This window comes from Hylobates moloch, unplaced genomic scaffold (genome assembly GCF_009828535.3).
Source record: "Hylobates moloch isolate HMO894 unplaced genomic scaffold, HMol_V3 SCAFFOLD_2, whole genome shotgun sequence".
Classification (NCBI taxonomy): domain Eukaryota; kingdom Metazoa; phylum Chordata; class Mammalia; order Primates; family Hylobatidae; genus Hylobates; species Hylobates moloch.
In genome coordinates, this window is record NW_026652277.1 from 52,037,967 (window position 1) to 52,050,466 (window position 12,500).

Genomic DNA, 12,500 nt, shown 5'->3' on the forward strand with positions numbered 1-12,500 from the left:
AGCCATTAATTTTAATCAAAACTGTTTCCATTAGGGTAGAAAAAAACAGCATTATTTCAGTACAAACTGACAACATTCTGTTGGAGTAAATTTCACTTCAAAATAGATAATTTGTTATGTATACAGAAATGAAAAGGGGAATACAAAATTGGAAATGTCCTTAACAGACAAAGCAGGTGCTCACAAACTACAGTTCCAAATAACAAAACCCAACTTTATACTAATTAGAAAACAATAATAATACATTAAATAAACTGGAGAAAATGAATCAAACATGTGCCTGCCTGCCTTTCTGTAGCAAAGGTATAAGGAATAGCCAAGAGTTATCAGAGTTATAAACTGAAGAGAGATGTATGTTTTCTCCATCATTTTTGTCTCAGTTAACAGTGTTTTGGTCAAGCATTAGTCTTTGCAAGTACAGATGAATTGTGAAATGCAGTCAGTTGTAGAGCAGGGCCATCTTAAAGTGCACAGGGAAATGATGTTAAACTAAAAGGCATTGGGTTTCAAACTTTAATGAGCCTAAGCCTGAATACCAGATGACCTAATTCAGTGGTCAGCTTTCCACAAAATCAACATAGGTGATTCTGATGCAAGTGACAGATGGACTGCATTTTGTAAAACACTACTATGTGGTATGCATGCGTAGCAATAAAACATAAAAGTCAGCTGAAATTTTGGTGAAGGAGATAGGTTCAGGGAGGAAACAGTGTTTCTATTTGTCTTAATTGACATTATGCATGTAACCTAGATCTGAAGAGATAATGAAAGAAATAACGTAATTTTTGTTTATAATAAATTGAGTTGAATTATTTAAATCTATTTGAATTAACATATGTGCTACATCAGTTTTAGAGTTAAATCATTCAGTAAAATAATGTATTAATTATCCTTAGAAAATGAGAGGTTCCACAAAAGATGTGACACCGAAAACTTCAAGTGTCAAAGCTCTGTATATTTTAGCATTTCTATGGACTCTTTCTAAAATGAATTTTCTACTTCCTGCACAAACCGAATATACTAGAAAATATTTAAACTGGTATAGGTGACTTATGACATTTACCACTGAGTTAAGATAAAATATCTTGAGTTAATATCTCAAATCTGCCACTTACCAGCCTTGGGGAAATTGCATAGCTCCCCATGCCTTGCTTACTTATTTGTGAAATAAGTTGCATGTCTCATGTAGGATTGTGGGGAATAGATGTGTAAATGCATATGAAAGAGCCTCATAATATGTCCAGCACTTCATCGTTACTTTTCCTTTGTGTCCTAGGCTGTTAGTCTTGCAATTCTCACTGCTATACTTGGTTCTTTCAGTTTAATCTTTTTTATCTTTAGAAGGTGACTAAAACAGATAATCAAACTTGTTAAGAACCACATGCTAAATGAAAGTGAGTGCCTAAGGCCACAATATTAGGGTTTGAACTACTTAATTAATTTAAAACTATGTACCTAATTCAGAGTTCAAAGGCATTCTGAGCTACTTAATTAATTTAAAACTATGTGCTTAATTCAGAGTTGAGGGTGTTAAGTTCCATCTCTATTTAAGGTGGGAGTATTATTGAAATAGTTTAAATTAAACCACAGAAAATTATTTAATATAAGGATAGTTTGGGTACACAAATAGGGATAATTCACCTTCTCAAATCATTTTATACAGTTACAGAGATTTCACAAAACATAATGTTAAATAATAGTAATTCATTTTCAGCCCTATATATGGATGGGATGTTTCTGCAAATGACGTTACTAGTTGATTAGGCTTGAAATAGATACTATAGGTTTTGTCTCAAACTCTAATAATATGTCAGAACCCATTTGATAGAAAAAAACTCTAATGATAAATATGTAATCATTTCCAGAGAAATTAAATCCGCATTGTTCTTTGAGATAATTTTTTTTAGTTTAGTGACAAGTTGAGTCAATTTATCCCTCTCACTGAGTTTTATGGTCTGTTTTTCAGTTTACTATTTTATTTTTCTCCCGAAGAGGAAGGAGATAAGAAAAGACAGAATGTAAGAAATGAAGTATAAAAATAGAGAAATTATATACTTCCTTTGTGTTCTGGAAAAAATAAAACATGATGGTTTGCTAATAATTGTGGGAGGTTATGTGTTTGCATGGATTCTTTGCAGGTATCACAAATCTACAAAAAAAGATTGGCACATACTGTCCCTATGAGGGATAAAATAAAACAATAAAGCTTTAGAGTATGACCATCATTGACAATTTGTGAATTTCACACAGCATTTATTCATTAATCTGGTTCAGCATTAGAAAATTTACAAAAATATTTGCCCTCATAATCAGGTATATCAAGCCAAATACACTTGTACTTGAAGAATTCTCTGCTTGGGACAGTGTATGGTGTAGGCTATAATGACACAATTCGGTTATTCTTGAGTCAAGACCTACCACAGTGAGTGACAGGGTTTTCAGGTAATATATTCAATCTTCCAGCTCCCATTTCATCCTTCAGTTAACAGGGAGTTAAGAGACCGAATCCTCAAAACGTCCAAGAGAACTCAAAAGAGTTTGCTCGGCGGAGTTCAAATATCAGGATAAAGTAAGTTGCAATTTTGATTTGAACCCTGCTTCCTACAAGTGTCCCAAAGCAGGTGTGGTCTGGATTTGATAAAACATTAACTTTGTTCTCTATGTAAATAAAATGGTGGCTACACAGGTGCACCTGCTGTATGGTATTATGGGCAACCACAAAGTTATCAGAGTGTAACTTAGAAAAAATAAACAGAACTAGTGTGCTAAAGGGCACATTTAGATTGCCGTTGTAGATTGTGTATACAGTTAAATCATTCTGTCAAATAAGTTTAATGTAGTTATTGAATATAATGTATAGTTCACATGGAAGCTAATTTGCCCAGCATTCCCACATGTCCCCTGTTTTAGTGAATATTTTAAAACTTTGCTCAACAATTACATAACAGGAAGGTATCTAAAAGTAGAGAAAGAAAAAAACGTGGTGTTAACTGAATGTGGAATAAGCTATGCTTCCTTTTAATATCTTTTGTGAAAAGACAGAATGATAGAGAGCACTGAGAACATTTATTACTGACAGGTGTAATTTCACCCCTACTTGAAAGGCCATGACTTTAAAAGGAGATGAAAGCTTCCAGCTGATGAATGAGGGAAGAAAAGTCTGACAGGAATAACATGACTGTCGCAAGGGAATTGAGTCATGTGGTCCTGCGGTTTACCATTTGGCCATGAAGTTACAAAGATTTACAGTGTGCTCTAAAGGGGTTTGGAGCCCGTTTATTTGCATTTACTTTTGGAAGGCTGATAGAACAACTTAAAGAAACTTACAGGGTGACCAGCTCATCATCCAACTAATAATAGCATAATGGTTATCAGCCACCCAGAGCAATATAACCATGACTGATGAAACCCTCCTACAGCTAAGTTGGAGGGCTGATAACAAGATTTGAGAGAGCCATCTGGGTATAAAAAAAGCCTTTATTATTACCATTGAATAGAATCGATGGGTTTGCATCTAGAAAGGAACTTTGTAGATTTTATGGTATCAGAAATAATGTCTCAAAGGACATTTTAGGTTTAGGTCCATTTTGATGAAAACTTTTTTTAAAAAGTTCTTTAAATGGCACTAACTAAACTAATATACATTCTGTACTATTGTTTTTAAGGTGTTGAGCTAAGAAACTGAATTTCAGAAAATTAAGGTTGTAAAAGAGAGAAGATAAAGCGTGAATTACTATAACCTGAGAAAGAATGTGACAGTGACCTAGGAAAGACAGAAGATAGAATGGGAGACAAAAATGAGAAGTGGCTATTTCTCTGTAAGTACTAAATTTGCATACCGTTTTGTTAGATTTTGCTCTTCCTTTCTTAAATGTGAATATTTTCACCACTTCAGTACTAAGTCCAGGTTAGGGGTTGGGGGACACTGGGAGTGCTGCTGGGTTCAGTAATATTCACTCCAGTGAAATCAGTGTGCTGTCTTCTAAAAACAGAGAGCAGACTCTCATTTCTGTCCACACCTCACTAGTGTCATTTTTTTTAGAGCATCTATCAAATTAAAAAGATTGTTAAAGTGATCAGAAAGAAGAGACACAAGGAGGAACCAGAATCTCTTCAATTAATAAATTACTTAGAACTACCTTATAAAGCATAAAAATAAAATAAGTAAGCAAATTCTCTGCAAATCGTTAGACACTAATAAGCATTATTCAGCCTTTTTAAAAGTCTTTAAAAACATCCTGTGGGTAAAATTATGCCCAGATATAATCTGGATAAGGATACGCCTACTAAAGTGCATTTGGTTTGTTCAAACATAGTCTAGAATTTTTAGCTTCTTTTTACTATATCACTTTGAGGGTCATTTATAGACTATTCAAACACAATTATTATTTTCCTGGAAAAAATTCATTAGTAGGCACAGGAATATGAGCACAAAAACTTATAGAATATAGCATATAAACATGCAAATATAGACAAACTATGTATTACTAGAGAACTACCAAAACACAGTTACACATAAAATAGCAATTATAAGAAATTCCACAAATGTTAAATAAACAAAAAATAGGAAAAGTTGTACACATTAATTGTGCCATGAAAAAAATCATGTTCCATTATTACTTTGGCCTTTTATAAATATAAACAAGAAATAAAAAATTACATTAACATTGATTACTCTGGACTACTTAAAATTATATGATATTAAATAAATAGTCTGTTGATAAAAATCCAACATAAAGAGACATATCTAAATAACCTTTACACTTTAATAAATAAACCCTATAAACCAACCTTGAAACATTTAAAAAAATACATCCTTCTACCAAATAGCTTCCTTCTCTCACTGCATAGTTTCCTACCTTGGAAATATTTGTAGGAATAGCATGACATAGTTATCAAGATTCTTTAGCATAACTAAATAATATCACAGAAAGAAGCTCCTAATAACCGGGAATATTATTTTGACTTAACTGGAAGTTTTGCTAGCGCAATTACACACAAGGCAATATTCCGATTTACAAAGTCACATTATTTAACCCAACATATACTTATTTTTTTAAAGCATTTTACATTTCTGAACACAGGAAAGTACTCAAGTAGCAAATATATGCATACTAAAGCCCTTGGAAACTTTTCCAAAAAATTCATCCATACATTCCTTTATATTGAGTTATAACTTTGACTTAACAGTCTCAAACACTATGTGAATATAAAATACCCAATAAGATAAAATTAAATGTAGGCAATCTCAAGTTATTTTTAGAATTGTATTTTATCATGAAATGTTTTCATCTAACATTTTCTTTTTTCTTCTCCTTTTAATCATCCCCTCTCTTTCTCTGTGCACATAAACACACACACACACACACACACACACACACACACACACAGTGTGTAAGCTTTACCCAGTTTTACACAAGAATTCTAACCCATTTCTGACCCTTAACATGATTATTCTGTTTCTAACTCTATTATTACTTATTGAACCTCCTGGCTTCATCCCATTGGTAACATCTGCTTTCTATCAATGCCAAAGACAACAGGTTCTTTAAACAAACTTTCTTTAAAAAATAAGATTTTAAAATATAAGAGTTGTATGGAATTTTTTAAGTGAAAATCTAAGTTCCTTCATTAAATCTACAAGGAATTTTTTTTTTCAAAATGAAAGCCTTCCATTTACCCTAAGAAAATTCTGGAAAATATCAACATCTGTACATTGCAATAAAAGCACTACTTGTGACTGTCATTCATCAAGCTGGTGAGTAATTCGGAAAACAGTAGCAATAGACCTTGGAGTGGAGTATATACGTAGGATGAAGCCAAAATGTTTTTCTAACTTGTAAAGGAAACTTTTCCATAAGCAGTACTTACTGCCAGTTGCTTCCTCAAGGTATGAGCAGCATCAGCCTCCTGTTGATTTAGCTTAAATAAATTAGGAGGGGAAATCCAACTGAGGTGTATTCCACATGTTAACAAATCTCCTATCTAAAGTATAGCTTGAACCTCACCCTCTGGTACTGTTGGAATCAGTTATCTATCTCCTAATTACTTAGTCTCGACAACATTTGTGAATGGCATAAAAAATAAGATAGCACATATTTTTAACATGAATATCCCCATATATTATAACTGTACAGATATGTGTATATATACACACACATGTATTTGTATATAAAATTGTAATGTAAAATTGAAAAGAAACTTTGGCTATGAAATGCTTTCTAAATGTCACCACTATAGTACATTCTAATCTAAAATAAAATTAAGCAAAACTACTTCATGTAACCTTCACATTGTTACAAACATAGGCTCCTAGTTCAATGTAATTTCCAAGTTGGCCCCACTGTGAAAGATTCATGACCATAATTACATTTCTATTCCCACAGCATTAAGAAATGGAAGGCAGGTATTTCATCTTTGCAGTGACACATTTCCCAGTTCTCCTTGCACAACTGAAATTATAATACAAGCCCTCGAAACAATCCTTTTTATTCTGAATCATGCCCTTCCAACACACATAGCTTTCAGTCTGCAGCCAGAAGCTGAGCGATCATTGTCGACTTCTTTGACTTTATGGAAAATAACACAATGTTTCTCTGGTTTCTGAAGTAGGAAAACGTTGAATTCTTACATCTTGGTGTTTTCTCTTTTTTTTTCTCTTACAATTCATTTTTTCCCTAATTCCCTGATGTGTACAGCTCTAACCCCTGGCATCATCACCTTCTTGCCTCCCTCATCTCCTCCCTTCTCCATTCCTTGTTCTTTTTCTTACTTTCTCTCCCTCATGGTCTCTCTCTGTCTCACTGATGTCTCTTCTACTTTCTCTCTGTTTCTCCATCCTCTACTTTTGCTTTTAAGAAAGGCAGAGCATCTAGATATCCTTATGAAGTAGAGAATACATGAACCAACAAGGCTCTACAGTACTTCTTGTTTCTTGTCTATCTAAGGAGACAGATATCGAGAAAAATTTCAGGTGCGATGAAGAAGTTTAGGGTACCACAGGACCATACAATAAAAATATTATTTAATATTCTATTTGCTATACTCTTCCTGAGAAACTAATACTCTAGCGGCCCTCTGAAAGACATAAAATGTTCACAATAGAAAATTGGTAAGAAAATTCGATCATAATCTTGACTAGAAGGTCCCTGCCCTCTTTCACTCATGGAAAGAACCACTGTTCCCTAAAAACTAGCCTACCTGACTTTCTTTTCTTCTTCCTTCCTCTTTCCCTTCCTTCCTTCTGCAAACATTACTGAATGCACCAAAGACAAGAAAAGTCAAATGATGATTATATCAAAGTTATTATCCCAATTTAAATGCAAAGGTAGCCTGCTGGAAATTTATCTTACAGGAAATCGCTCACAAAAGAAAAATAAAAATCTTAGTTATTTATCAGCGAAATTTTTTTTAAAAAAAGCATATAATTTAGAATGTAGATTAAAAAATTATGGCATACCCATACAATGAAATATTATTCAACCTTTAAAAAGACTGAAGCACATTTATGTGAACTTATATCACAAACTAATTCAGGTATATTCTTATATGAAAAGAGCAAGCCATGGAAGAGCATGTGTAGAGTCTAATACCATTATTTCTAATATGGAAAAGGAGTTATGTGTTTATATCTTTAAGAAACAAATGTACATCTGTTTGTATCTATATACCTATCACTGTAGCTATGGCTATATATCTTTTTTTTTTTTTTTTAAACAGAGTCTCGCTCTGTTGCCCAGGCTGGAGTGCAATGGCAGGGTCTTGGCACACTGCAACCTCTGCTTCCCAGGTTCAAGCGATTCTCCTGCCTCAGCCTCCCAAGTAGCTGGGATTACAGGCGCCTGCCACCACGCCCAGCTAATTTTTTTGTATTGTTACTAGAGACGGGGTTTCACCACATTGGCTAGGCTGGTTTCGAACTCCTGACCTTGCGATCTACCTGCCTCGGCCTCCCAAAGCACTGGGATTACAAGCGTGAGCCACGGCGCCCAGCCTAGCTATGGCTATATATCTTTGTACATACTATACTCAGAATATTTCTGAAAAGACAAGATACTCTTAGTTGGAGAAAGAGACATATGATTGGAGAATGAGGTTTTCACTTTTACAACACACACCACCACTGACTTATTTGTTTGCCCACACCTTTATTAATTTTAAAAATGTATTTATCAGCTACAATAGTTAAGAGCTTCATTGACTCTTCAGACAGCAAGTGACGTGGCCTCTCATAGGAATGCAAAAGAAAGGTAAGTTGGCCCCTATTGCCCTAAGAGGACTTCCATGGCCAGGCAGAAGCTATCCTACCCCTAAAGCTGTAGGAGACAGATATGCTGCCTCTAAACCAACAGAAAACAATGCAGAATGACTTCTGTTGAAAAACTCAGAATGTTAAAAAAAAATCTTAAGTGTTAACAAAAATAATAGGCAATACTAGGTAAATCTGACTAAAACATATACAGGGATTCTTTGTATTATTCTTGTATCTTTCCTATAGTTTGAAATTATTTCCAAATAGGAAAATTTAAAGAAAAATAAAGAACAAAAGCTACCGTGACAATGTTATTAAATAGGAGACATACAAATATTTTATTCTTATAAAAACAAATAAATGTCTTCTTCTCATTTTATTTGCAGGTTATTTAGAGCCAGAATGAAATACCACAAGCAAAATCTCATTCTTGAAAACACATTCCTGACATTTGCTTCTATTTCTTTTATTTAAAAGGTGATGCAGTAAAGTCAGTAAGAGCATTTTGTAATGCCATTTTCTCTTGGCTATATAAACTGGTTTTCAGTTTTCCCGTCTGTATTTAGAGTAAAATGTATTAGTGTTTTTTTATGTTTAAGAAAAAGTGATTATCATGAAAACACTTTAGAAAAATCATTTTGGTATTTTCCTTCCCCTCCCATCAGGCCACTTTTTACCTTTGGAAAATAAAGTCATAGATAAGTTCATTAAGCATTTGGCTGAAAACTAAATGTTGTTCAAAAGAAAATTTATCTGCACCAGAAGTATTTCTTCAATGAAAATCATCTATCTCTCACTTTCTAAAATATGAATAAATTATTTCAGCGTGACCTCAAGTAGAATTACAAATAACCATTTCTCTTTCGAGGTATGCATTTTATATGACTCAGGCATGAAAAATGTAGCTTTGAAAATCTTTCTCTGTAACTGAACTTACCTTGTGAGCCCCCATTTTCACTGGTAACAAAACATATCATCTTGCCAATGTAAAATAAACTGTTACTTTTTCTTCCAGCTCAAACTCAAAAACTCTGAGGAAAGTATTTGGGCAGTTCTGAATTCTCCTCTCCATTATCCTTTCCTAGGATTACATGGTTTTTTTTTTTTTTTTTTTTTTTTTTTCTGGTATTATATTGTCCTCTGGGGACAAGTGTTTGATACAAAGTCATTGATATCTATCCATCCTGCCTTTCTGATGTGACATGCAATTCATACTTTTGTAAAATTCATATTTCATTTTTTGATTGTTGTCCCTACATTCACCTTGAAATGTAAGCATCTCACTTTGCTTTCCAGTTGCCAGTCCTATCCAGTTCATTGTGTCCTCAAAGTAATAAACTGTAAACCTTTTCATGTTTGCCTAAATGAAGTTGACTTTAAGGGTCTGCTGTCAGGCCACCTGCCGAGGCACCTCATGTATTCACTGCCAATATCCAGGCACCATTCTGGACACAAGGCATTTCACTGGGGCTTGCAATCCAGGTAACACTTTGAAAGCTAGGTGAAGATCCCTCTTGAGTTTCAATTGTCAGCTTGTGTCAAGACATCAATTCTGTCAAGACATCAAGATGTACCTAGAGAGCAGAGCACTGGACTGAAGCCCAGGGACCCACCAGTGCCTAACTTTTAGTCACATACACTTCCAATTATCTTACTGACAGCTAGCCAAACTTTTTTTGTATCGTTAGGCAGAAAAAAAAGTTCATCAGCTTGCGTTTTCTCTTACTTTATTATTTTCTATATATGCCCTGAGTCCCTTAAGCATTTAGCTTTTGACAGTCAAAAGATATTTCCTCTCCCCGAAATCCAGCTTTTGAAATGTGAGTTCTTTTAAGACAGTGTTTCTGTTATCAGGCTTTAAGTTTTTCTTTTGATTTGGGTCCTCCCTTCCCTAGGCCAAGCTCCTGAATGAATGAAGTCTCCTAAAGGTAAGGATAATGGTTTCAACAAGTAAAAATTCTGGGTTTAAAATCTCTTAATTTTAGTCTAATATGTAATTTTATATTCAGGTATTTTTTAAGTGAACACTTTGTCACCACATGAGGTAACATGTTGTATCAGTTTTTTTTTAAAGAGTGAGAATGCAGAAAAACAAATAAGGCCCCATTATTCTACCACTCAGAAATAATTCTAGGGATTGTTCTTCCTGCTTTCCTAAATGGAGATACCAAGAGAGATAGAGTTTTTTATTCTTGAATTACATGTTGACAATATGTTAAAGCCATTATGTATTTTCAACCTTATTAATAGTTGTACAGTATTCTATCATATAGATGAATAATGCATTACTTGAGCAATTGATTGCCGTTAGAATTGAGGTCACTATCAATTTTTTCTAAATTAAAAAACAATGTGCTGAACAAATATTTTCATACATAAGTCCTTAAACACATTCATAAATATTTTCTTTGAAACAACTTTTATAAGTGGCTAAAGGATATACATATTATTCTACCTATTGTCACATATTGCTAAAATGCTCCTACTAATAGTACAATGTGATCATGGGATCACCTCTGACTCTCAGCACTCAACGATAGCTATTATAATGTACACATATGTTTGTGCGTGTGTGTACCTATATATGTGTAGGCATATATGTACATATATGTATGTATATATATTATATTGAGAGGCAAAAATTGTACCTAATCATTGTTTTAATTTAGTTTATATATTTTGCACCATGTATTCATAAAGTGATTGCTGGACATTTGGGCATTTTCGCGTCCATTCATCCTTCTGCTCATTTTTCTGTTAAGAAATATGTTATAATATGTCTTTTTAAAATTAATATATAAAATATACTAACATAGTTTTCACATTTGGCCTTTCATATTCTCATTTTGCTTACAGGGACTTTTAACATGCCAAAGTCTTCTTTAGTCAAATCCATAATTCCTTGCTTTTGACATTTTGGGGTTTGGTGTCATGCTTAGAGATCTTCTTTATCCTAAAAGCATATAAATATTTGCTTACACTTTTGGGAGTATGGGGTCACGGGCACAAGCTGCCAGCACCTCGTAGTGCAAATACAGCATGGGGGGGCATCAAGAGAAAACTGAGAAGCAGAGAATAGAGTACACCCTATCCCCATTCTTCACCTCCATCACCCAGTGCCCAGGTCTGTGTGCACATGGCCAAGGTTCCAGCAGAGAAGGGCCTTGAGTCGGTAATGCCTCATGTATTTATAAGGCCGAAGGGCAGGAGAAGCTTTGTGATCTGCAATGGGAGCAGATTTTTTCTCACAGGATGGCCTTGTTTGAAAGTGGGAGCCTCTGGGCCCCAGAGGCTGCCCTTCTGTTAAACTAATAGACTTGTTGAGCCAGCTCTCTACTAAGCAACCAAGGAAGGAAAGAAAGATTAGCCACCAGGACCAACCAGACTTGTTTCTCATCAACCTATATTAATGATTGGTTAATTTCTATATTTAATTTCTATGCTAGAATTCTTCTCTGGTATAAGGCAGAGATCTATTTTTTGGTCTCCTTTCAGAACTTTCTCAGTAGTGTTAATGATTTTTCAATTAGTTCTCTTGAACTTTGGAAAAAATTACATCATTTTCCATTATACATATTTTGGACTCTTCCTTTCCATGTTTATACTTTTTAAAATTAATTTTAGTATGTTATTTCTTATGTTAGAGCCACGAGGATAAGCCTGTACAACTGAAGTGATTGCAAGCATTCTTGACAAGTAGCCTGGCATTAAAAAGCTCATATCTAGCGTTTCTTAACTGTCTTTCTTCATTTACATTTATTTGGAATCTGTTGAATTTTTTTTTTACTTTTATTTTAAGTTCAGGGGTACATGTCCAGGGTTATTACATAGGTAAATTTGTGTCATGGGCATTTGTTATACAGATTATTTCATCACTCAGGTATTTAGCCTAGTACCCACTAGTTAATTTTTCCTGATCCTCTCACTCTTCTTACCCTCCACTCTGTGATAGACCTCAGTATGTGTTGTTCCTCTCTAAGCATCCATGTGTTCTCATCATTTAGCTCCCACTTACAAGTGAGAACATGCAGTATTTGGTTTTCTGTTCCAGCATTAGTTTTCTAACAATAATGGCCTTCAACAAAGGACATAATTTCATTCTTTTTGTGGATGCATAGTATTCACTGGTGTATATATACCACATTTTCTTTATCCAGTCTATCATTGACTGACATTTAGGTTGATTACATGTCTTTGCTATTGTGAATAGCGCTGCAATTTTTAATCATATTGTTCTGTCCCTTATTCT

General features: G+C 34.1%; 1 protein-coding gene across 1 annotated transcript in view; it reads right to left on the reverse strand.

Moving 5' to 3' along the window:
* Positions 1 to 12,500, reverse strand: part of CFAP299 (cilia and flagella associated protein 299) — a 701,860-nt gene that overhangs the window by 362,262 nt on the left and 327,098 nt on the right. Inside the window, exon 7 of the mRNA XM_032149141.2 lies at positions 5,872 to 5,922. Within this exon, the coding sequence (XP_032005032.1) occupies positions 5,872 to 5,922 (51 nt within the window). The remainder of the gene's footprint in view (positions 1 to 5,871; positions 5,923 to 12,500) is intronic.